Source organism: Trichogramma pretiosum, unplaced genomic scaffold, assembly GCF_000599845.2.
Source record: "Trichogramma pretiosum strain Unisexual culture from Peru unplaced genomic scaffold, Tpre_2.0 scaffold36, whole genome shotgun sequence".
NCBI lineage: Eukaryota > Metazoa > Arthropoda > Insecta > Hymenoptera > Trichogrammatidae > Trichogramma > Trichogramma pretiosum.
The window spans coordinates 630,995-656,314 of record NW_019641685.1 but is presented as its reverse complement, the minus strand read 5'-3'; the positions used below and the strand labels follow the sequence as shown (position 1 = coordinate 656,314).

The following is a 25,320-nucleotide window of genomic DNA, read 5'->3' as shown; positions in this document are numbered from 1 at the left end:
CAACAGAAACAACGGCATAATGTGCAGCGCGCGGCACTAGCCGTATACTAGCACTGCCATCGGTAGTAGTGGTGGCAACTCCCGTATTATGCACCATCTGCGCAGTCCCGATACCAACATCCCTTACACAGCTACATAGCTATAGTCACGAACACGGTGAGCCCGTATACAGCCCGCTGCCTGGTAGCTGCTGTTGCTTGGCTGCGCCTATAAACACGATCCGCTTTGCACCGTTATCTTTGCGCTAGGACTGCCGTAACGTGCAGTAACCCCTAGTTGCAATAACAGCAGCAGCAGCAGCAGCGGCCAAAGACTGAGTCGTAACTCGGCGCAAGTCCGAGGGCGGCAAGAAGATTACCTTTACCTACTTCAAGACTATATGCACATCTGACCCCTAGAAAAATCAATGACGAGCAAAGGAGGCGAAAATGTGGATGGCTGCGCTGCGTACTTGGAGCTTCCTTCCTTCCTACTTCTTACTTTCATAGCTGGATATCTACGCGCGTGTGCCTGTACACTGTGTATATCTCTCCCCTTCCGCAATTCGTCAATTCGTCCACAAATGGCCCGTCCGCGCGAGTCAATCAAGTTTTCGTCTATTTTCATCTGCCAATACAGAACTAGAGCTCCTTCTCCTTCGACGATGCGTGGACAGGAAAATAAAAAAAAATTCAAGTGCACCCGCAGTTGTTTTTTCTATCATCATCGGCGTAACAGCGCGACCAAAATAGCGCGAGTTTTCATAGAATTTGACGTTTTGAAAAATCTGTCTTATAGTTGCGGCGGGATGATGATATCAAAGTAAGCGACTTGTTGTTTCTCAAATAGAACGGTACGAGCTAAACGTCGGCACGAGCGCGTTTACGATATGAGTTTCATAATTTTCGGCATTAGCCGAGGCACTCGAAGCCGGCATGAATTTCTATTTGTACGTTTTATGTACGTGTCTTGAACTTTGGTGCGCGTCGCATCGAAGCTCAACGGTGCAATCACGAAGGACTCGCAAATATACGTACACTCGAGAGTGAAGCCAGTTTTGTCGTCGTCATCCCTTATGTAATATGCGCTACGCAGTTCTCTCTTTTCATCTTGTATTATATGTATAGCTATATTTTATGCGTGCAGAGCAGCAGTCAACGATCATCATGCGCTCGATCGGAGAAACAAACGAGAGGCAGCGGAGTGCATGTGGCCGTAAAATAATGCCAGTAAGTCGCGTGGCTGCGTACTTAATTAAGGGTTGTGTTAGTTGTGCGCAATGTCAACGAGCCAGCGTGGCATATATAGCTATAACGTACACCTATATACAGCAATTGTAGGGTACAACTCGGCATCGAGACGTATACGTACATATGAATGCGCGTCGAGCAACAATGTGGCTTTGTATAGGCATGTTAAGTACGCGTATGTGTTGGGCACTGCAGCAAAGCCCACAAACCAGAGGCATATTAAAACAATGAGGCTTGACGTCGCGAGTCGAAAGGCGAGTACATAGAACTGCGAACTAATCGTCGGCAAGTAACGTTAACGACGACGAGTGCAGGGGTTCGAGGAAAGCTTATAAGAAATTCAGCTTTGATATCTTAGTCGTGCAGACAAAAATTGTAATCAATGCAGTGGTGCGGTGCAAGTTTTCGAGCTACATAGGCCCGGCTGTGACGGGTCGCTGCTGCAATTTGTGGTTCCGCACACGATGTGCACCATCCTGCAAAGCCACACGACTCACGAGTATCTCTTCATAATATGTGCTGCGCAGCGCACATGTGCGAGCCTCGCCTCGCTATTTATATACATTATTATATATACTGCACATCGCGTCGCCATCCTCGTCGTCGTCATCGTTGCTGGGGTCGCTTCATAACCGGCCAGCAGCAGCACATAACTGCAAACGCAGCTGCTGCGCCTTTTTGCCTTTTCGCTCCCTTTCGCCGTCGCCGCCACCGTCTGCGCGCCCAAGTTTCTCTCTCTCTCTGCAGCTTGCACTGCGCGCGGGGCCGTATGTTCTCCGCATCGAGCGTCTGAGGACGAAGATATGTTGAATATAGGTCTCTGCGGCGCACACGACTTGCGAATTCGCCGATGGCCTTTATCGATCGATTCGCACCCCACTACTCGATATCCAGTTCGCACGTACTCGATTTCACTTTCGCAGCTTTCGTCCAACATACAGCCAAAGCGAATTATCATTTCGATACGTAAAGTTTAATTTCATTTGTTGAGCACACAAGACGTTTGGATCATCGTTCGTGCTCTCGTTAGGAAATGATGATACTTTTTTTTCTCAACAAGATGAGCAAATCGCAAATTCATGTTGTAGGCGCCAATCGATGAGTTTTCAATGTCTCAATTCCGTGAAATTTCTGGTAAAAATTATTTTTCAAAAAACGAGTTGATAAACGAAATAGCGATCGGTCACGAAAACTCGTTCACACGAGCGCGATTGCCAAAATCCACTCTTGATCAGTCGTTGAACCGATTGTGCGATCGACGAGTTGCGTCAACCGTATATTGTTTTAATGAAATTGAATTTACGAGCGGTTAAGCCACTTGGGAAACCAATAAACTATATTATAGATTATTTAATGGAATGAATCGATCGAGCTACCGTTGGTTAATCCATCGAAGCGATACGGTGAATCATTCTACATGTGAGCATAGCAGTAAGTAGCTTCATAAGTGGAAGATGGTCGATGCAGGCCAAGTAATGAATAATCAATTTGTGCGCGCGGCAACAGCCGAGTATAAGGATGAAGTATATTTGAAAGACGTTGTCGGATGTCGAGTGCGATGCCTGGCAGCAGCCCTTTAAAAAGGACGCAACGATGCCGCCGCCTGCAAAGTAGGTACATCGAGAGAGAGAGAGAGAGCCGGTACAAGCAACAAGGGTGTCGGGCGCATCTGTGCACCGAAAACTATGCATCATCCCGCTGTGATCCCCACTTGTGTGTCGCATATACATACAGGCTGATACAGCCGTGCACCGATATCCGTACAAACACACACACACACACACACACACACCAAGAGTAATGATCCAGGCTCATGCGTGCGTACATATACTAGGCAAACAGCTATAACATGGTATGGTGGTACATGTGCTTGCGTATAAATATAAGTGAACGCGCGCGCGTACGTACACGGCTGAAAACCGGCAGACTGGATGGCGCGTGGCCCGTTACCCCCTCCCCTTTTTCTTCTCTTCTTGGGCAAGGAGGCCGAAGGAGTATCAGGTCGGGCGTCGTCGTCGTCATCATCATCATCATCATCATCATCCCTGCAGAGAAGAAAATAGCCATCTTGCGCGCGCGCGACTAGTAGTGCGACGCTTATACTACAGCTCGGATCCTGCAACCCTTGGGGGGGCTCGTAGCCCCGATCGCACCGTAGCCAAGCGAGCCAAGATGTACTGCTACGGGCGTTCGGCGTTCAGCCTATATATTATATAATACCTTCTTCGCACATTTATATAAGAGTCAAACGTGCGCAACTGCGTGCGGCGGGATCCTTGCGTCGGACCCATGGAGGCGATCAGAACGAAAAAGCTATGTTACGCTCGACAGCAGCTGATGATCGGCAAAGCGAGCCAAAGTCAATAAGTACGTTGGGGTGTCGATTCGGCACTCCTTTCTCGCAGAGCGGAGAACTGCAGTGCAGCAGAGTCTGCGAGACGGCTCGGGACTTGAAAGCCGTTCGCGCAAGGGCTCGATGAAATAAGCCGAATATTATAGGATTGGAATTTGCCATCCAATGGATCTCTGCTAGCTGCGACGATACGCGCGTGCGGCGCGATAAGTAATATTCCGACTCGGCTCGATTCTTCGACGGCATACGCGCACCTTGGCCGATCAGCCGCCTGCAGCCTTTAACACTGACCCCCTTATCGATTGATTGTTCGCCCATATATAATACGCGTAATATACATTTCGCACGCACTCCTCGTCTCTCGAGTTCTTTCTTTCTCTCTTGACATGCGGCCTCGGCAGCCTTGGGGGATATCGATACGCAGCAATGAACGAACCAACGAACGAGCGCAGATGTGTGTGTGTGTGTGTGTGTGCGTGTATGTTTCGCGCGCAGAGTTCGTTAAACTCTTTCTCTCTCTCTCTCTCTCTTGCTCCGCTCGGATAAATTTCGCGCGCGTTTATATACGTTGTTGCGTACATATTCTTCAGAGAATTCGCATTGCCTGTGCAAATCGTGCTGAGTTGGCCTTTAACCCTTGAGCGCATGTACTGCACGCGCTCACCTAACCGCGAAGACGTTATATTCCTTTCGCAGCAGCTTTTTCATTACATTTTTTCCCCTTTATGCGCGAAAAGAGAGTCGGGCGACGTTAGAGGGTTGAATTTATTGCTCAGACAAGACGCGCAAGACTCGGCGGGCGCACAGCTCCGAGGCCTGCCTCTGCTTGCTTGTGTGCAACGCTGCTATTATTATACTGTGCCGCTGCCGTCACTACACTAGGCTTTTGTTAAACCCTTAATCGTTCTATTATTTTTTCATAAATGCATGCCCTCTATTGTCTCATACGCTCGTTGATTTTCATGCACACCTAGGCCGAACTGCCCCCGAAGCTTTCAGCGCCAATGAACTTTTGTGCATACCTAATTCGCAAGGCGTAAGCGATTTTATAAAAATATGTGCTCCAAAATTTCGACGATTTCTAAGCCGTTTCTAATTCATACGAGTAAACTTTTACAAAATGCGATCGTCTCGTGGCAACGTCCGTAAAAATCAATGAGATTATTTTCATTCTCGGCAAAAGGTCAGCCGAGAGAGCTCGGTATCAGCTGTTAGCGGGGCACGGCTTATCAGTCGAGAGTCGGCTTGTTGAACCAGCCGTTCATTCATGCCTCGAGCCTGAGCCAAGTATTCGAGTTTTATCGGTCAGCCGGGAGACGAGGGCACGAAAAAAAACTCCAACGCCAGAGCAAAAATAAAACTACTTCAGTCGTCGTTCTCGAAACGTTGGTCAATGAATCAAAGTGAGCTTCCGAATCGATGCATGCTCGGCAAGATACCGAACGGTCGGGGGCTGGCTGCGTGCATCGCTCGCGCGCAAAGAATATTTAAAACTTGTGCTGATTGTTCATTTAAAGAGCCTCGGCTACTCGTTGCGGCTCCAGGACAGCTGCGCGCGAGTGCTGCTGCTGCTGCTAGTAAAAAAGTTAAAGAGACAGGCACGAGGCTCGAGCCTATATGTATATGCTAGCCACGCCGAGGACCAACCGACAAATCTTATCCCGAGCGAGCTCGTATTATTACATAGCATGATTTTGCAAATGATATGCGCACAGCACCGGAACGGGCAACACGACTTTTTTACGCTCGCCTCGTGCATTGTTGAAGCAAGAGGCCGCCTGGCCGATACGTATACTTACATACATATAATACCTGCCGACGCGTCTTCTTTTCCTCGGCGCGGCGATTTCTTCTTATACGGCTCCTGGGCTAAGGCTGCGGACGAGTCGTGCAATAATACACGACGACCCCCCCTGGACTGTAAGACGAAAGCGTCCCGATACATATATTGTTGTTAGCTTACATTATATATGTACTGGCTGAAGGAGTTGTAGTACTGGTTGCTCGGACTCGGCATCGGCCTCTCGGCTCGCGCGCGGCACGCTCCGTTTCGCGTGTGCCTCGTATGTAAATGCGCGAATAATAAACAAGCCGGTATAAATGTATAAGAGTGGCAGCGGCCGAGTAGTGCAGCCCTTACGGCTCGGGCTTCTCTTCGTCCTCGTCGTCGTCGTCGTCGTCGTCATTATCATTGCAGCTGAGGGAGATGGACTTGGAACTATGGCGCTAACGGTTCTCTCCCTACCTATTAATAATCCAGGATCTTTCGCTCCTGTAGCCGAAACCTTTGCTGTATGCTGCCTCTGCCGCTGCGGCTCGCCGCCTAACCCTCTTCTTCTTCTCCTACTTCTTCTTCTTCTTCTTATTCGTCGCCGTCGTCTTCTTTTCCTCCGTTTGCGACCCTTGGCCCCGTATGTACTACGCGCGCGCGATTATGCATATGATACGAGCGAGAGGCCCATCGTTACCGGCCAACAACTGTCTTGCCGCCGTCTCTATGCCTGCCTCGTCGTTTGTTGCTCTTTCGCCCCAAGAAAGTAGCCCCGTAGATGCCTCGTCCTCCCTTAGTATACGCTCTATTTTTTGCCGCGCGCTCTTTCGTCTTATTTTTGGTCGTTAGGATCAACTACGCTATTACTCGACGATATGTACTTCTTTTTTTTGCTTTTCTCCTGCGCGTGTGTCGCTACTTTTCTACACTGTAACTATGAGCTTTTTTATTGCATAAATTAATTAGCCCGATGGTTATGAGTCGATTGGTAACTGAATATTCGACGCCTCGATTACGGTTCTAAATTACCATACATTTATTTTTGCCTTAGTTTTGTAACGATATTAAGTATTTTTCTGCTAAAATACTTAAAAATTAAATCAACTTACAAACAATATTAACTAAAGGAGTAGATCGTATTCAAATGCACTTGAAATATGGAATGAATCTTATTCTTTAACATAGAGCGATCCAATAATTTTATTATTTTAACGTACTTTTATGGGAAAATTATGAATAATTCGAAAAATAGTTATTTCTAAGAATTTTCAGTAAATTTAAAGTTGACTAACATATTTTTGTCTTAACATTGACATTTTTCCATTTTGATACGTAACTAATATAATTTATATTGTATAACTCAATAATAGCGAGAAATTCTAGTGAATGCATAAATACCATTCTAAAATTTTTAAATAATTCTTAAAAAAACAATTGTTGTAGTATGTTTTGTTATCAATTTTTAATTTGATAGAAATAATCAGAAAATCATTGCATCGTAAAAGATAGAATTAGTTTTTACTCTAATGCTTATGGTGATATTCTTATTGCAATGCTTTGTTTAAAAATGGAATCAACAAAGTACCAAAAAGCGTTGATGCAGGTAAAAAAATTGTTGTTATTGTGCCAGTGTTTTGGCGGTCGAAATACAGCAAGGGTTAACCCACCTTGCTCGGGCGGTATGATTTAGCTCTGTCTCGGTACTGGGCACATACTCGTTCTTTTTGATATAATCTGGTCCTTTGATGAAGGACCCTCTCCGCGCCAAGAAGCGGTCCGGCCATCTTCGCGAATAGCCAGGGCCCCGACGGCCGGCTTGGCCCGGCCAAGACGACAGACAAGAATGTTTGGGTGCGAGATTCTGCATCTTACCATCGAACTCGCGCGCGCTGCGGCCGTTAAATCGAAACCAGTTTTTTAAAAGTATATGGCATACGTTACGTACTGCCATCCACCGACCTATAAGAACCTGCGAGCCAACTTTTTCGGCGGACTTTTATTGCTTATCAAGTACTCTGATGCTCTTATCTCGCGTTTATCCAGAAATATGCTGTAATTGAGCAAAGCAAAACTGACGAACCAAATAATGAATGTTTTCGTTATTCCTTGGCTTTTGTGAATAATAATACGAAAAATATGCGAGATTATTTAAATAATAAAGAAAGGGGAAGGAAAATGAATGCTCGGAAAGGAAGTAACTTCAGTCGCGTAACGTACGTTTTAGGCAAAAGCGAAGGTGAAAATTGTAAAAAGTGTAGATAAAAGCAAAGAACCGATTGTCGAGCACGAGTCAAATTGAATAGAGAAGAGATTGAACATTGGTAGAAATGAAATAAATGCCAATGAGCTGTAGAATTGATTCATCGGCATGCCATAGCTCGTGAGTAAGTACACGTTCTTGGGTGTGTGCGCTTTTCAAAGTTAACGCGTCTCATTCTTGCGCTCATATGTGAGAAAAAATCCAAGCTAAGCCTGGAAAAATTCGGGGGTGGCCCTTCGTGTGCATCAGGTGAAACATTGTGTGTCCAAGTTGAAGAATAAGAATTTAAAGGCGGACTCGCGCAAACACCCATACAGCTATAGAGCAGAATCTGGAGGCTCAGAGAAAAAGAGTACCGCTACCGCTTCGTCTGCGCGCGTGTTTGTGTAATACGTACATGTCAAAATGTGCGTTTGCTCGTGTGCGTGCGAGAGCGAGCAAGCGAGTTCGGAGCGAGAAAATTCGATCGTGGCTGCTTTGAGGCACTTTGGCGCGCTTTTTTACCAATACACACACACATACACTTATCCAATATCGTATACGAATACACGCGCGCGTACATACATACGCTAATCTTAGCGTACTACCTGCTGCTCTAGCCGCATTAGTATTTGTGCACGTAGGTGGACGTTAGCAAGACACTTTGCCGCTCGCTCGTGTGTGTGTGTGTATGTTTGCTACCTGTTCTCATGAGCGCAGGAAAAGGTATAGAAATTGGTCGTTGCTCGTACACGAAGGGAGAGAAAAGAGGAAGCTTGTAAGGAGGCAGCTCGCTTTGGCGCCTTCCACGAGGATTCCTTCTTCTCGCGGCTAAAAATCTCTCGGTTGCCTGGGCTCTAGGCCATAACGGAAAAGGAGAGGTATGATTTCCAGGAGAAACCATTCAGCGGGAGAGAGAGACCAAGTACGCTATACATAATATGCCAAGCCACCACCGACGTGAGTTACAATCGGCGCCGCGACTATTATAAAACGTCGCTCGCTCTCTCGTTCTCTATGTACTGTCGCGCTCTGTTTGCGGGTGTAGCCTCGGAAAACGACCTATTCCCGGTCTCTTTTTCTTGGCCTTTTTGACGCGATCGATGGATCCTTATGTACGTGTACACAATCGCGTCCTGCGTAATCTATACGCGGAATGCCCATTCAAAGTACACTCAAAAGTACGCAACGATGCATTTGACCATTGTGCATGATTTTTCTGCTTGACCATTGTCTTGCTGCTGTTTCTTCCTCTGATCGATCCTATACATCATGGGGTACGTTATACAGATTGACGTAGCTCGTGTATAGGTTCGACTGCGCATTTATGACATTTGCACAACTTATTGAGTAAAAGGAGGAGTATAATCGAGTCTTCGCGAATGACCAAATTCGCTGCAAGTGCATCGAATACAGGTGTTTATTTTGAAATAAATGATCATATTACAACTTGTTGTTCAGCGAAACATTGTTATAATGCACGGACAGTTGAATAGCTTGTACCAGCTATTAATAATTTAAAAAACCGGCGGATACTTCCGTGAGAAAGTGAAATGAGAAAGCTAGAAAATGTACTACTGTCATAGCCGCACCACTGACTTATATTCGATCGATTTGACATTAAAAACCTACAAGCTAACATCATGCCTATGCCATATCGATAGATGACTTCTGTATATAAGTGTGAGGACGCTATTCGCTGGGAATCGAAATGGTCAAGTTACCATTTCAATAGCTGCTATATCCTCCAACTCTGATATTCGGTCATTTGATCGCGACGAATTACACGTGCATAAAAAGTGAATCTTATTTTCAATTTTCACACGATCAAATCTCCGATTGCTACTTGTCTCAAATGTTTGAATCAAGCCAGTGGGTGACACCTTCGAAATAATTGGGTTTTAAATGTATACGATGACTCGAAATTGTATTTCTTATTGATAAAAATACATTTGCGCACTTATCACTTTGACTTGTACACCCCTTAATAACAATGATCGTAATACAATTTATAATCCTTTTCTAGCTTTCAAATTGATTTTTACTTCGATAAATGCCATATCAAAGAATGTCAATCACTATAGGCTATATTCTTTACATGAAAAATAAAAGCATTAGATGAACGAATAAAACAAAAAAAAATGAAAACTTAAAAAGGGAAAGGTTGTCAAAAGTTAAGATATGCGTGAGAGTATAAAATCGTGACGTCAAGCACTAGCTAGTGTAGTGTAATGCGATAGAATAGAAAATATGAATAGAGCGTTAAAGCGCGGAAGACAGAGGGATAGAGCGAGAAAGATAGTGCAATGCGAATGAAAAAAAGAGCGCGAGAGATGGCCCGCGTGCGCGCCAAGCGCCTCCGAAGGGGCTCTATGCTGTATACACTATATACACACGCAGGGGTTGCAATGTATGTGTTCGCTGTACACACACGTGTATATATAGATTATAAGTATACAGAAGACAGAGTGGAGCGCTGGATTGGCTACAAGTCCCCACTATCTGGGATCCTGAGCGCGCGCCGCCGCTTCGTGCGGGAAGGGCGAAATCGCGTCTATATAAGCTGTCGTTCCCCTCTCGGAGACTCGTAGTTCGCTCGCATCCGTCGAAGCAGTAACTGTGCCCTGGCGTATCGCGCCTCGTACTCACAGAGTGTTTGTGTGTGTGTGTGTGTGTGTTGTTGTTGCTTGCAACTGATACGGCACACCGTACATTTAAATACATCATACAATCACACGAATGTGGATAAAAAAATCAAATAAATGTATAGATGTACATACTACCGATACCACGTTCATGATATGGTGTGAAGTTCAGTTGCGCAAAAATATCGATCCTTCAACATGATGTATGAAATGGATTGTGATTCCGAAAACATCGGTATTAACATATGTACCAGGTAATGAGGAGTTGCAGTTTAAAGTGATCTGTATTTGCTAGAAAGTGTGAATTATTGTATAAAGTGATTAACAAAGTCTGTGATGTACATAAATTCTGCCAAGTTGTTTGAAAAATAACGTATAAAGAGTCTTCGTCTTTCGCTCGAGATAGCAGCAACGTTGCTGTTGAGCTTTTGCTCGTTTCGATCGTTTGATCCGTCGTATAGTTTTTCCTGCAGTAATTTCAGTGCTTCAAGATATCTACTCAGAAAAGTGTTACTTTGCTTGCTTATCGCTTTGCAACTTCCTCTATAATAGTGAACCGCGCCTCTTTGGATTGTGTGCTTGCAGCTTCATTCATCGGCTCTTATTTCTCAAGCTTTGTCGCAAAATTGACAAAACTCGCACTGTGAACGATAAGCAATAACGCTTACACTCCGAATTTTTCGCAATAAAATTTCGTCGAAAAAACTCGCACAGCTCGTAAATATATTACGCTCAAAAGGTGTGCTCGAAGGAAAACAGTTTTCTCTCGGCTTATGTGTATCCCATAAGATTTTTACGAGGACTGCTTTCCGGCAAAGCTCGTCGAACCGGACTCGTGACTCGGTTAAAAGCTCTTTTCTGTTGACGTTTGACTTTCGGAGCCCAAGTACGCCGTGAAGTCGTCGATCAGGCGCGATACGTCAGTGGGACTGTTGTCATCCGTAGGTCCGCGCAGTTTTTCGAAAAAACCCCACCGTGTGGAGCCACCGTACAACGTGTGAAAAATCGTCGTTTCGCGCGCCAGTCAGAGAAATGCATCGTGCGCGGCTTACTCGGCGCGTAAAGCTCGCTCGCGGCGGCGGTAGCAACGATTTGGCGGCGATACAGTTCGTCAGTCGCGCGGCAATCGCCTGCCGTGTCGGTTCGCGTCCTGTGTGTCAGTGTCCGCGGACGAAAAAGAAAAAAAATCACAAAAACAAACCCGATTGAGAGGCGCTCGCAAGGCCGGCGTCATAAGTTACCTTATCTCAAGCGACGACTGATCCGATTTTCATGACATTAAATCAACTCAGAAACTGTTTTCATTGGTACGTTTTTCTTACTTTGCATCAATTTTTCTCATTGTTATCGAGAAACTTCACCCTGACTTTGGAGCAATGGCTTGGTACAAACATCTTAAAGTACCTGTCTGGAACATCTACCTTGCTCGTTTTCATACCCTTTTTGTCAATCATTCATTCGATTGTTGATTTTTTTTTTATTTTCATTTATGAGACAAACATTTAAGCAAGCTTGAATGATTGTCAAAAAATTAAGGCAATTAATTATACAAATAAGAACGTGTCAGTAGTGAGAAGAAAATTCTAACCTTCGCGTCAATGCTTATTTTTACAGAATGTTTGGAAATGGATTCAGGATCAAGGGTTCGCCGGAGGTAACGAGCAGTGACTTTTTGAAAAGATCAAAAGCTCGACTCTTGGGCATGGCTTCGTCGCGAAGCACAACCAGCCCGGAGCTGTTGTCGCCCTACGCAAAAAAAATGTACGACACCGCCATGGCTAGCCCTGAAACGAAGAATTCAACACCACACAAGGTTCGCATCTGCTGTTTTAATACTTCAGAACCCGATACACACATTACACACGTATATAAATATATGGGAGAGCCGCAGCTATAGCTCCCTACAGTTCTTTCGCTCGCTCCCTTTCTCTTTTTCTCTCCCCTTGTGCATGTGTGACGCGTATAATATTATACCTATACTCGCGCACAGTTCGAATATGCTATACATACCAACGCACACACACACACATACCTACACATATGCATCGTGTCTCTCGTTCTCGTGCAGCTATATATATGTATAGAAAAAATATATATAGCTTCGGCTGTAGTAGAAGCGCGCTCGCTCGCACTCACGCAGCCAATTGCCAAAACTCGGAGCCGGCTTCTATTCTGCGTGCGCACACTTGATGATTCGAGACTCATGAATGAAATTCTCTCCCAGACACTTGAACTTGCCGACTCCGAAAGCTCATTGCTTCGCTTGGATTCATTCGTAGTTTTCTCACTCCTGTTAGCTACGTAATTTACATTTATACATTTATAATTAAAAAAAAACATGAAAAAAAAACCACTTGGTAATTTATTCATAGATTCACTTGCTCCGAAACGGAAAAAATTGGACCTTCAGCTCACCCGCGAAATAAACAATTGCCCTTGCACACTCGAGACTCCTGATAACACGCTGCGACAATATTCTTATTAGTATTTTTCTTTCGATACAGCCTGGCCGATTGAGAATGAGAAAAAGAATGCCTTTGGAGGAATACGACCGAAATAGCCAGGACAGCGGCTACGATGAAAATCATTCTCAAAACGTCGTTTTCCGATTCGCCGAGCCGTTCGGCGTCGCTCCTCGACGAAGCTCGGACTCGCGCAGTCCCTGCACTTCTCCGCTCGGCATGTCTCCGCAACGCAAGAAAGCCACGAGGTCTAGCCTGTTCCACAGCCTCTCATCCGGTTACGAGAGCTTCGACGATGGCTTCAACGAGCTGACCGACGTCGACAGCCTCGATGGGGAGCTCGGTCCGAGACCGCAGAACCTGGCCAGCCTCATTTGCGGCTCATTCGTGCAGGAAAAGTCGACTTCCATGGAGATGTGCGTGGTGGCAACGACGCCCCCCGAGGCCGCCGCCGTGGCAGCGCCACGATCGCGACCGAGGCTCGGCTTTCGTTCCCAGCTGCCTCTTCAAGAAGCGGCGCCAAAAAACGGCTACGCGGACTACAGCAGCCCGCCCAACAGCGCGCCCAGGGCCCGATCGTGCCTCTTCAGGTCGCCCAACGCCACCTGCTCGACGGCCAAGCTCGCCTTCGCCGACGAGAACAGCGCGCGCTCGTTCAAGCGACCCGAGCCTCCGACCCAGCAGTCACCCATTCTAGTCAAGCGTTCGCGCAACTCGTGCGACTCGCCGCCCGTCCTGTCCGGCTCGCCCAACTTCCCCGAGAGGTCCTGCAAGCGCTTCCGCGAGAGCTTGAGCTTCTCCGCCCTGGGCAGCTCGCCGATGCTCGTGTCGCCAGAGCAGGTGCGCTGTCCCCGCTACGAGCCCGAGTCGCACGCCCAGGTCAAGGCGGCCATCCACCGCAGCACGACCGACGAGGACCTGACGGGCGACTTCTCCAAGACGTGCATCCTGCCCCTCGCCGTAGGAGAGCACGAGGACCTCAAGTCCATTAGCTCGGAGACCCTCGTCAAGCTCATCAACGGCGACTTCGACAAGCTGGTCAAGGACTTCAAGATCGTCGACTGCCGCTATCCGTACGAGTTCGAGGCCGGCCACGTTCCCGGCGCCATCAATCTCTACAGCCGAGACATGATCGAGCAGTTTCTCCTCGATCCTCTGACGCACGTGCCCTCGATCGAATCGGAAAGCGAAAAGAGGAGCGTCATCATTTTTCACTGCGAGTTCTCTTGGGAGCGGGGTCCGAATCTGTCGAGATTCCTGCGCAACATCGATCGCCAGCGCAACAAGGAGCACTACCCGGCTCTTCATTATCCGGAAATTTATCTCCTCCACGGAGGTTATCAGAAATTCTACGAAGAGCAACCCCAGCACTGCACGCCTCGAGGTTACAAACCTATGAAGGATCCAGCTCACGAGTCCGACCTTAAATTATTTCGAAGCAAGAGCAAAACGTGGCAAGGCGAAAAGATCAACCGAGCGAACGTCGTCACAGCTCGGGCGAATCTCAAAAGACTGGGTTTTTAATCGTACCATCTTGTTCAATTGCCGCGCTCTTTTTTTTGTTTTTAAGGAAGGACGAGTCATCTAATGTATTATAGCTTTAATATTGTACATGGATCGAAGAATTGACTGGAACAAAATTAGACTTAAGGCATTTCGCGTATTTTGTTGAATTTTTCTCCACCGAAATTGTTCTCGGAAAATTTCACAAAATTTCCGCGAGATTTATGTGCAAATGTAAATAGTTTTTATTGCAAAACACGATCGCAGCAGGCTTGAGCCTCGACAGCCGCGCTTAAAAATGGCTTTAAAATAATTTTCTAACTTTTTTTTATATTTTGGCGTAAAAAAGGCCAGGGTCAGCTTCCAAGTGATCATGAGAGAAATGCAAATCCATATTTTTATGTCTCTATGTTTCTTTTATGTGTGAGAGTGAGTGAGTATTTAATGTATGTTAAATATTTATTTTGAGGCGCAGCGGAAAAGACGAGGCGAGACTTAAGCAAAAAGCGACTTAGTCAATTTTTTCAGTTCGCTGATTAGCTTGTATATACCAAATCAATTTTTGCGCCATTAGATAAATTTTAATTTGAGTGAAAGTCGAATGAAATCAAATGAATTCAAATGAATTGAGAAAATGGAATTATACCTTTTTCACTCGATGAAAAAGAAAATTGTATAAATGTTCTTGTTTCTTTTTTAATGAACTATCTGTCTCAATATGTATAATATTATTGTATACAATATTTGTTACAAAAACTATAGGGAAATTGATTTATTGATCAAAATGGGATAAAAAGTTCTTTGTAACTTTCCCTTTAACACGTGCAAAATAGTTTATATGCTGTACAAAGTATTATGTAAATTATAAAGAAAAATATAATTTTGTCATACAAAATAATATAAATCGTTATTACTCTAGTACCAATTTAATTTTAACAATTCAAGTTGACCAAAATGAGATTTCGAACAACAAGATACTATAAATAAATTGAAATTTATTTATCATTGCATATTTTTGGACGAAAAATCAATTTTTTAAATATTTCATTTGAATGACATTATGAAACAAATCATGAAGCGAAATCACGCTAGAAACTTATTCGAGAAAAAAATATTATAATTATTAAATAATGATAAATGCAGCTTGGGTTTTTCATTTCTATTAATGTGGCTGATAAAGTTGAAAGTGATTTTTACGACCGGAACATATCTGTTCTGCATAATATAACTTGAAACAACTTTCTCACCCACTTTCACTTTCATCTTAAAATAATTTTCAATGTGCAGACGAAAAATCGACAGAACTGCAATATTTTGTATTCATTAATTACAAATTAAAAAAAGGAACATTAAACTGTTATTAAAGTAACATGAGAATAAATATTAACTCATTTATACCAAATCTTTCTATATCTCTATAAATAGCTTTATCGCTTAATTTATTTTTTAATTTTTATTTGGTCACTTTTAATCATTTGACCTAAATGTGTTAATAAGCTCTTACTATGAATCAATATTTGAGAAATATAATTTAAAAATGAGTATTGGCCGTGCTTTATTTGAACTACATTTCTTCATGTGAAAGCACCTTAAGATTGTACCTTTGCAAATTATTTTATAGCGGCCGGTGAATTGTGAGACAGTCACAGCGTGCATATATATTACATTGACTATTTTATAATTTACAGAGGTATTTTTTTATTCTTCTCTAGAAGGAATATTTTTCTTACAGAAATTACATACGTTTGTATAAAATATTTATAAATACACCTATACACATAATTTGCCTGTGACAGTGCTAAGTTACGTTGCGCAAAACAAATAACTGATAGTGCAAATTCAGCTATGTCGATTTTCATCGTCGGTGCAAGTAATTGAATTATCTCTGAAGTTAAATACAGCTTTCCACGTAAATCCTAACAATCAAAGAAGAGGTTGCTTATCTACATTCAAAAAAATTAATTATTTATTTTGTATTTATGTTTGCATCTATCTCATTGCTAAAAAGAGATATGATTAAATTGATAACCTCTTTTTATCTTTATTTTGTAATTTGTTTTATATCGATTTCTGGAACATTCTACACAGCAGATTCTCAGTAGGCAGTGAACTTAATTATTGTGCCCACAATAAAAATATATATTAAATTTCTGTGAAATTTTCCAAAGTATGTAATGCTCCAGAATTATGCTGATATATTACAATCTCATATACATTAACTTTTTACAGAATTTAAAATACCTCATTGCCTTAACATAAATGTTTTTGCAGTATGTATTTAAATAACTCCTGCTATAAGATATAACATTTTCAGCTGCATTAGTAAAAAGACCTCTTGTGAACATCGGTCGAAGGTTTCTAGCAAGCATGGCTGAAGCTCTAAAAACTCATGAAGTCATTCCTGACGTGGTTGATACTGTCCCAGCTGCTGTCGCTAAAGTATCTTATCCAAGTGGTATCAATGTGGAAATTGGCAAAGAGTTGACTCCCACCCAAGTAAAAGATCAACCAACTGTTGATTGGAATGCAGATGATAGCAGCTTTTACACCTTGTGTATGACAGGTAAAAAAACTGTTCATAAATTATTATATAACACATAATTAATATTTTGAAAGATTAATATATTCATTAAAATTTGCAGATCCAGATGCTCCTAGTCGTAAAGAGCCCAAGTTCCGTGAATGGCATCATTGGCTAGTTACCAATATCCCTGGTAAAGATGTTTCAAAAGGAGATGTTTTATCTGCATATATTGGATCTGGTCCTCCACCAGATACTGGTCTGCATCGTTATGTTTTCCTAGTATACAAACAACCTGGAAAACTCGATTTTGACGAAAAACGCCTTACAAATAGAAGTGGAGATGGTCGTAACAACTTTTCCATCAAAAAGTTTGCCCAAAAGTATAACTTAGGAAATCCTATTGCTGGCAATATGTATCAGGCTGCTTTTGATGACTATGTACCTATTTTATATAAACAACTTGGGGGATAAATATGTGACAATGACTTTTATATGTTCAACCTGCTTTTATGTATGCATCTTATTTTTATTATATTCCGGTAATCAAAATGTTCTATCAAGGTCTAATGTTGATGTTGGAATTTATAGAAATTTGTTTAATAACTGAATAAAGATAACATCACTTTATGTATTTTTGAGATAAATGGATTTTTATTTTCATTCTTAAATACAGTTCTATTAAATAAGAAAATCGATTCACCAGTTACTACTGCTGGAATACTTGGCTCAAGCATAGAAAAATAGCAAATTACCATTTTGCTATTTATTTGAATGCACAATCTAAATCACCGGCAGTTGCTCATTGAATAATCAAATTTTCGAAAATGACTTTAATGCTCTATTATTTCTTTTGTCATGCAAAGCTAGTCTGTGATATAACTTAATCGAAGTATAAATCTGTAAGCCCATATCAATTTACTGCCACTCAGAAGTGGAAACCATACAAAAATGAGATACATTTTAACGAGTACGTGATTTTCAAAATAATTTAGAAAAATATTCATATCATTAATCTGAGTAAAGTGTTAGAACTTTTTATTCATTGGTTTTATAGGTATTTTTTTGTGTTCATTCGCCTTTGCGGTTGATATATCTACGGACTTTACTTCCTCCGGTGTAGTTCCAGATGTCATCGTCAAGGCGCCGGGTGAAATGCTCGCGGTAAATTTTTTTTCCATTTCTATCTATTCAGTAATACATTTTTTTTCTCCAGATGATTGTACGCTAAAATGATAAAATTTATTGGAAAAGATAACATATAATTAACGTAATGCACAGGTGACATATAAAGACAGTAACGAAAAAGATAAGGATTTACGATTCGGAGAAGAATTGACGCCAACTATTGTCAAAGATCCTCCAGCCTTAGCATGGTTTACTGTGGATAATGCATATTATACAGTTGCCATGGTTGGTAAGTTATAAATATTAATAAAGCATACTTGGCCAAACATAATCTAATTCAGTCATTTTTCTCTAATGGATTTATTTAATTAACTATATGTACAGATCCGGACGCACCGAGCGCAAGTGATCCAAAAATGCGAGAAATGCTCCATTGGTTGGTGGCCAATATTCCAGGTGGTGATTTGTCGAAAGGCGAGGCGATCGTCGAGTACGTAGGCTCGGGGCCTTCAAAAGGTACCGGTCTTCATCGATACGTATTACTGGTCTACAAGCAGCCGGAAAAATTGGTCATCCAGGAGGCGCGAGTAAGCAAACACGAGCGCGCAGGCCGTCCGTCATTTAACATTCGTAATTTCGCCAATAAATACAAATTGGGCGAGCCTATTTCTGGAAACATGTTCAGGGCTCAATACGACGACTATGTGCCTACAATACATAAGCAGTTGGGCGAGAATAATTAAACATTGTAATTGACGCATGAGTAAGGCGCAAAAAAATATATTTGAGGGTGGTTGCTTGCTTGAAACCGTTGCAAAAATTATTTCGTTAATTTTATTGTAATATGATCTCGTATCATATTATATCTTCCCAAAAAAAGAATAAATCATGCAACATATATTTTTGGATCTCATAATTGCTTATAAAAATCTAATTTTGTTTATTTTATCAATAAAAAAAGGAAGTATAACTCGAGTTCTTGAATGAGTTTATGATCATTATAATTTGGTTCTCTATATTAATCTTTGAAATTTGCGAATTAAAATACGTCATGAATTTCATTAGTGCTTTGCTCGAGGTTCGCTGTGAATGTCGCACGTCTACATATTATATAGGCAGGCGACAAGTTATATACTCTCTCCGAGTGAAACTTGAATCAGTCTGTAAAATAACAGGGAAGCGCGATGAAGCATTTGCAGCGTTTAGGTGAGTATTTTAGCTTAGCTATTTCAATTCTAAATCGAATGAGATTTTTGTAATAAAATCTTAAATAATCTCAACCGATTTTTCGTTCGTTAAATTACAGCTTTTTTCATTTTGGTCGTCGGAATAGCGTCGGCAGATGTTATATCCGAATTTAAAGCGGCTAAAATTGAACCAGATATCATTTCCATTTCTCCGAATGAAACAATTGAGGTTTTATCATTTTTTCAATTTTTATTTAGCTATATCTAACTCGACTAGTTGAAAAAATTGAAGTAAAAATTTTTTCGTCTTAGATTAAATATGGCAACAAGGAAATAAAGTTAGGAACCGAAATCACACCGACTGAAGCCCAAAATATACCAGAAGTACATTATAAACACGATGGAGGCATTTTATATACACTCTTCATGACAGGTATTATTAAATTAAGATATTTTCTAAGATTAATGAACTAGGCACGATTAATAAATTTATTAATATAAGGAATTAAATAATGATGATCGAAAATCTAAAATGTTAATAAGAAATTAGAATTTTTTACCAATTTTTTAAGAATTTAAAAATCTACACCATATTTTTTTATTAAAACTAAATGTCCATTTAATCTTATAAAATTACAGGAAAATTTTAAAACGTCACAAAGCTTGACGAAAAAAGACTGATTCTATAAATAAATATGAATCAATAATTCTAGAAAGTTATCAATAACGTGTTTTTATGCATAAATAAATGATAGTTTACAAATAACAAATTAGGTATGCTTGTGCAAAACAAAATTGCTCCTGTACGAATTGGTTATTATTTTTCACTTTCAATTGTTATGTATATGCCTACGCGAAACTTTCACCAGAAAACAGGTTTCTTCTTTTGTATTCTTCGTTTGTAACGTGTTGGTACATACAAATTCATACATCTGTATATGCTCAACGCTTCGAGGCAATTGGCTATACAACGTTTGCTTAATTTCAAAACTAAATCTGTGAAGTCAATGCTATTCGATGGTGTAACTGATAAAAAAATTTTTGAAAGATTTAGTTCACAAAAGTTATGTAAATAGTAAACGTAGAATCTTGAAAAAGTTTAAAATAAAATAATCAGATTATTACTAACAGATTTTTAGTCAACCAATGCGTATTAATTGCACCAATCGTGAAGCAAAAAAAAACAGTTATATTTTTAAAACTTTCGAACTATTGCAGATCCAGACGTACCGGTTCGCGGCTATGCTCGTGAATGGCAACATTGGGTAGTCGGAAACATTCCTGAAGATAAAGTACACAAAGGAGAGGTTTTGACTGAATATGTTGGACCCGCACCACCAAAAAATAGCGGCGCCCACAGATACGTTTTTCTTTTGTACAGACAAAATCAAGGATCAATTACTTTCGATGAAAGACGCATAGGAAATAGGTGCATTATTGATTATTTCACTAACTTTGCTCATCTTTTATAGTTACTCCATTTTTATTGCTCAATAAACTTTTCGAGCCAAAGATAAAATAAATTATTTTTCAGGGACAAAAAAAGGAATCGGTTCTCCGTGGCCAAGTTCGTCGAAAAGTACAATTTGGAAGGTCCATTAGCTGGAAACTTCATGAAAGCTCAGTATGACGATACCGTTCCGGTAATTCGTCGACAATTGGGAATTTATAATTGAAAAAAATTCGAGACCGAAAATTAAATTACGTTTGTCTGCTGTGTAATCCTTGGTTTACAATTTCAGTGATAAATCAATACTGCTTTTATCTATCAATAATAACTCTTGCAATTTTTGCGCCATTAATCATAAGTATGATTGTCTAAAGTGATTTAAAGATGGTAAAAAAATTTTTTGATATTTCTTTTCTTTCAATAAAATGTATAATTAGTTAGTCAACAGTTTTCCAATTATTCCGCTTCACACTTCATTTATTCATATTACTCATTTTATTCATTCATTCATTCATTTATTAGATTATAATCGAAATTTGAAAAAAATAAATAAATAAAGTTTTAGACATACAGTACGCACTAACTTTGATTTCATTTATTCGTGTGTGGCGCGCAGTATGGTGCGACTACCAAACTACACGTTATACTTATTTGTGAAGTGAAAAGAACCCACTGCGCAGGTCCAAAATCACGTGGTATTGGGTAAGCGTTATATGACTCTCCTGACGCCAAGTAGATCCCGTACTCACTTGGTTTTGTTCGTTTCCTTGACGGTGACAAAAATTGAAATACATTTGCGCTAAGTCGCCGCATAAATCATTGCTGTACTCGGTTAGTATCATTAATTCATCTAATGACAACATTTAAATATTGGTTGTTTTCAATTTAAACTTTTTACATTTGTAGACGGACTAGTGCCTGAAGCGAACGAAGACATTCTTAACCGTGACGTTGATAATTGACGCCATCTTGGCTTGATGTCAATCGTAGTGCAGCAATAATCGTCAGCTAAATGTAAGCAACAGCGGTCATTGCAACTAAGATGGTCAACTTTACATTTTGTTAGTGATTCTATAGATACATTTTTGTCTCGAAATTCAAGCATTCAAAATACACCCTTTTTATATTTATTTAAATTTGAAGTTGTTTTCGATTTTTAATATCATCAAAAGTCAACTTTGAGTTAGCATTAATTATAGAAAGTAAGAATTTATGAATTATTTACTTTCAAATTTTTCGATATAAAACTTCAACAATGAAATTGAAGAAAGTTTTGGATGGCTGTTTTACGCTGCAACCCAAGGAGGCAAACCAAAAACTTGAAATCTATAAGTGTGTTTACTGCAGCCAACAATATGCACGACATATCACAAGAATGAGCGTACATCTACTAAAATGTTCTGGGAGCCCACCACACTTGAAAGAAATTTTGAAAGAAAAAGTTAAAGGGAAAATCCTTGAAACTTCTATACATGGTTTTAACAAAAAAGGACAAGTCAGAAATTTGAAAAGAATTTTAGAAGAAAATTTTCTCATGATACCAAAAGATGGAAACCAAAAATTGGATATCTTTCAATGTAAACACTGCGAACAAAAGTATGCTCGCAATGCATCAAGAATGAGTTCACATTTACAAAAATGTTCTGCTTGCCCATCCGAAATAAGAGAAGCCTTGGAACAAAATATCAAAGTTAATCTGGCACAAAAAGTATCGAGACGTTTTATTCCCAAAAAATTATTAGAAACTAGTTTTATACTGCAACCGAAAGAGCCAAATCAAAAGCTTCAAACGTTCAAGTGTAGATATTGTGGTCAAATATATGCAAGACACTCTACTCGTATGAGTTTGCATCTACAAAAATGCATTGGTTGTCCAGGTTCAGTAAAAGAAACTCTTATATCTACAGCTAAAAAAGACAAAATCAAGGGTGATATGATGAAAAAAAGGCAAGAATCAGAGAGTGATTTTCCAATGAGCGATGATGATAATAATGGATTACTTGTTAATACTTCTACTAATTCGTACACTGAACCTACTAATGACATCAATTTAATTGACAGAATGTCAAAACAAAGGCAAAGATATTGTGAAGAACTTCTTGCAAAAGCTATATATGCGTCTAATGCTCCTGTTAGTATAATTGATAATGAACACTGGCGCACATTACTAAATACTTTAAGCCCAGCTTTTCAACTTCCTACCCAAGAACGACTGTCAACAACACTACTTGACACAACATATGAAAATGTAAAAAAAAGTGTTGATCAAAAAGTGAGAGAAGCTATTTCGTTGGGTATTCAGTGTAGCTACAGATCCAATGCTAAGAATGAAGGGGTAATTAATTTTGTGTTAAATACACCAGATCCTGTATTGTACAAGTCAATTTCTCTATCGACAAATGTGCAAGATGCAAATCTGTACATGGAGAAGATATTTGAAGTAATAGAAGAAGTTGGTGCTAACCGAGTTTTAGGAGTTTGTATAGATAGTTTAAGTAATTGTGATAATATTTGGGAAGTAATGGAGCAGAAGTATGAAGATCATAATATTTCTTTCTATTACTGCGCATCTCAAATATTCAATAAATTATTAGAAGAATTATTTGAATTGCCAACTGTTAATGAGTTAATGATGAATACATCAACACTTATAAAAGATATAAAGCAGTATGACATTCTTGGTGACTTGTTGAATGAAGCACAAAAAAGTTCTGAAAAATCTGATGGTATTCTGTTATTAAAAATATTAGGAACTAGAAAATGTTCTTCTGTGGCATTTTTAGAAAGTATTATTGAAAATAAGGAACATTTACAAGTACTTGCTTCTGCTCCCAAATCTGACAAGTATTTGGGAAAAATATCAAAAGATTTAATTGCTGATGAAGAATTTTGGTCTAAAATTACTGCATATATCAAACTTATAAAACCAATTATTAAATGGATTAATCATTTAGATAATGAAGATGCTAAAATTAGTGAAGTTCCAGAAGCATTCTTAGATTTAGAACAACATTTTATCACTGAATTTCAAGATCCAATGGTGCTTCTTTCTATGGAAGAGTCAGATCAAATTTTGAAAAAATTCAAAACATTATCTACCGGAGTATTGCAACCATTACATTTTGCTGCCAACATCTTAAATCCTATATTTAAAGGAGAACATTTGAGTTCAGCAGATTTTGCTCAAGGAAACGAAGTCATTACTAAATTATCTAGTAAATTTGGATTGAATGAAAGAGATATAATTGTAGATTTAGCCAATTACAATACAGGCAAGGGAGTATGGAATGTAGCTTTTGTAAAAAAATCAATTGCTTTAATGCCTCCATCGACGTGGTGGTCAGCATTTTTCAAAAACTCTTGTTTAACAAAAATAGCTGCAGCTATATCAGATCTGCCATGTACATCTGTTGCTACTACTGACAGATCTCATAAAAGAATGATTCGAGATGATCCTACAGGTAAAATTATGTATATAAATCAGAACCTTAGGTTACTAGATCCAAAACGTCAAGAAAAAGTAAACAAATATCAGGAAGAAGAATTGCAAAAATTAGATGAAGAGGAATTAATGGAAGAAGTTTATAATGAAGAAATCGAAGAGGTACTTGTTGAAGAAGCTGAAGAATCATTAGAAGAAGAAACTGAAGAGATTACTGGAGACCCAGTTGAAGAATTTGATGTGGATCCCAATAGTGACTCTAATGCAGGTTTATCTTACATTCAAATTGTTCAAGAGAATGGGGAGACATTTTATGTTCAACAAGAGTAAAATGTTTCTTTATAAAATATAAATTTTGTAATTTAGATATGATGTATTTTAAACTGTAAACTATATCTATAAGATATGCACAATGAAATAATTCATAAAGTATGTGACAATGAAAATATGTAAATTTATAATAAGGAAAGTTTTAAGTTCTGTTTCTACATAGCACTAAAAAGTTTTAATGAAAATTTTAAGTGATTAATTAAACATGTAAATGACTTAATATAATAGTTTTCAAGTAATTTTATATAATTCAAAAGAAGTTACTGGTAAAACTTTAATCTGAATTTATAAATTAATTTTAAATGAGTTTTTTATCTTATGAAAATCAATATTTTCCTTATTGCAATATTATGTTTGACTATTTTTGATTTAATTTAATTGTGAACTCAAAATATTTCATTTTATTTACCTTGTACATTACCCACTTACATCCCAACAAAATCATTTATGTAATTGTCTAATTAAAGTATTGATAACAATCAGTAAAATTTTTTATTGATGGTACCTTTTTGATTATAAAATTGAGAAAAATAAAAAAAATTGTTTTCAAAAAATTATTTCGTGATAATTTAATACTGAACACCATACCTATTACAGTTTTTGTAATCAAAGCTTACATGCAGCTTTTTCTTTTGAAAAACTATGTGATTAAACTAATCTGCATATTAATTTTATAAATCTTAAAAAAGTGATTGTTGTAATTGGATTATTTAATTTATGTAAAAAATTGGTTTTATGGGAAAAAAACATAACATAACATAACATTCATCTGCGAAATCGAAATGAAAACAATTGTAAAAACATTAACTGTGTTCCTTGCTTTCATATCTTATTACTATATTACAGGCAATCCCCGCTATTCGCAGTACTTAGTATTCGCGGTTTCACTTATTCGCGGTTCTTTAATTGAGCCATTGTTTCACTATTCGCGGGAGTCGGATTCGCTTATTCGCGGTTTATTTCACGGTTTTTTAGAAATAATTTTTATAATAGTATATTTTATAAATAAATATTTGAAAAATGGCTCCCACAAATAAAAATAAAGATAATTGCTCAAAAA

The 25,320-nt window shown here is 39.6% G+C and overlaps 5 protein-coding genes across 9 annotated transcripts in view; all 5 read left to right on the top strand.

The window, feature by feature from the left end:
• The window catches only part of LOC106651124 (M-phase inducer phosphatase-like), an 80,811-nt gene extending 65,706 nt beyond the window's left edge, over positions 1 to 15,105 (top strand). Inside the window, exons 1-3 of one of the 2 annotated variants that reach the window (XM_014369500.2) lie at positions 11,340 to 11,544; positions 11,852 to 12,050; positions 12,742 to 15,103. In XM_014369500.2, coding sequence (XP_014224986.1) covers positions 11,853 to 12,050; positions 12,742 to 14,223 — 1,680 coding nt within the window. In that variant the 5' untranslated portion in view covers positions 11,340 to 11,544; position 11,852 and the 3' untranslated portion in view covers positions 14,224 to 15,103. Of the gene's footprint in view, positions 1 to 11,339; positions 11,545 to 11,851; positions 12,051 to 12,741 lie in introns of those variants that run through there. The other variant, XM_014369499.2, reaches the window with a different exon arrangement.
• A 680-nt stretch (positions 15,106 to 15,785) lies between these two features.
• LOC106651125 (protein D2-like) lies at positions 15,786 to 17,364 on the top strand. Of its 4 annotated transcripts, none has more exons than XM_014369502.2 (3): positions 15,786 to 15,892; positions 16,517 to 16,765; positions 16,845 to 17,364. In XM_014369502.2, exons 2-3 carry the CDS (start codon positions 16,570 to 16,572, stop codon positions 17,195 to 17,197), a joined length of 549 nt encoding a protein of 182 aa, XP_014224988.1. In that variant the 5' UTR covers positions 15,786 to 15,892; positions 16,517 to 16,569; the 3' UTR covers positions 17,198 to 17,364. The 4 variants fall into 4 exon arrangements, with proteins under 4 accessions (XP_014224988.1, XP_014224987.1, XP_014224989.1 ...); XM_014369501.2 differs by lacking the exon at positions 15,786 to 15,892 and adding an exon at positions 15,899 to 16,072; XM_014369503.1 differs by lacking the exon at positions 15,786 to 15,892 and adding an exon at positions 16,051 to 16,136.
• A 252-nt stretch (positions 17,365 to 17,616) lies between these two features.
• Positions 17,617 to 18,672, top strand: LOC106651065 (protein D2-like). The gene is made up of 4 exons (XM_014369402.2): positions 17,617 to 17,693; positions 17,781 to 17,887; positions 18,005 to 18,140; positions 18,236 to 18,672. Exons 1-4 carry the CDS (start codon positions 17,675 to 17,677, stop codon positions 18,592 to 18,594), a joined length of 621 nt encoding a protein of 206 aa, XP_014224888.1. The 5' UTR covers positions 17,617 to 17,674; the 3' UTR covers positions 18,595 to 18,672.
• Positions 18,673 to 18,865: 193 nt separating this feature from the next.
• On the top strand, positions 18,866 to 20,855 carry LOC106651016 (protein D2-like). Its single transcript, XM_014369340.2, has 5 exons — positions 18,866 to 19,057; positions 19,158 to 19,267; positions 19,351 to 19,471; positions 20,257 to 20,467; positions 20,573 to 20,855. Exons 1-5 carry the CDS (start codon positions 19,036 to 19,038, stop codon positions 20,712 to 20,714), a joined length of 606 nt encoding a protein of 201 aa, XP_014224826.1. The 5' UTR covers positions 18,866 to 19,035; the 3' UTR covers positions 20,715 to 20,855.
• A 358-nt stretch (positions 20,856 to 21,213) lies between these two features.
• LOC106651043 lies at positions 21,214 to 24,802 on the top strand. Its single transcript, XM_014369376.2, has 2 exons — positions 21,214 to 21,319; positions 21,395 to 24,802. Exon 2 carries the CDS (start codon positions 21,744 to 21,746, stop codon positions 24,258 to 24,260), a length of 2,517 nt encoding a protein of 838 aa, XP_014224862.1. The 5' UTR covers positions 21,214 to 21,319; positions 21,395 to 21,743; the 3' UTR covers positions 24,261 to 24,802.
• Positions 24,803 to 25,320: the final 518 nt, after the last annotated feature.

Coding starts and splice junctions, on each gene's coding strand:
- LOC106651125 (XM_014369501.2), top strand. CDS start 16,048: ATGTCGATTTTCATCGTCGGTGCAA. Junction 16,073..16,516: donor GATTTTCATCGTCGGTGCAA/GTAATTGAATTA, acceptor TAACATTTTCAG/CTGCATTAGTAAAAAGACCT. Junction 16,766..16,844: donor TTACACCTTGTGTATGACAG/GTAAAAAAACTG, acceptor TAAAATTTGCAG/ATCCAGATGCTCCTAGTCGT.
- LOC106651016 (XM_014369340.2), top strand. CDS start 19,036: ATGAAGCATTTGCAGCGTTTAG. Junction 19,472..20,256: donor ATATACACTCTTCATGACAG/GTATTATTAAAT, acceptor GAACTATTGCAG/ATCCAGACGTACCGGTTCGC. Junction 20,468..20,572: donor GAAAGACGCATAGGAAATAG/GTGCATTATTGA, acceptor ATTATTTTTCAG/GGACAAAAAAAGGAATCGGT.
- LOC106651065 (XM_014369402.2), top strand. Junction 17,888..18,004: donor CGCCGGGTGAAATGCTCGCG/GTAAATTTTTTT, acceptor CGTAATGCACAG/GTGACATATAAAGACAGTAA. Junction 18,141..18,235: donor TTATACAGTTGCCATGGTTG/GTAAGTTATAAA, acceptor CTATATGTACAG/ATCCGGACGCACCGAGCGCA.
- LOC106651043 (XM_014369376.2), top strand. CDS start 21,744: ATGAAATTGAAGAAAGTTTTGGATGGCTGTTTTACGCTGCAACCCAAG.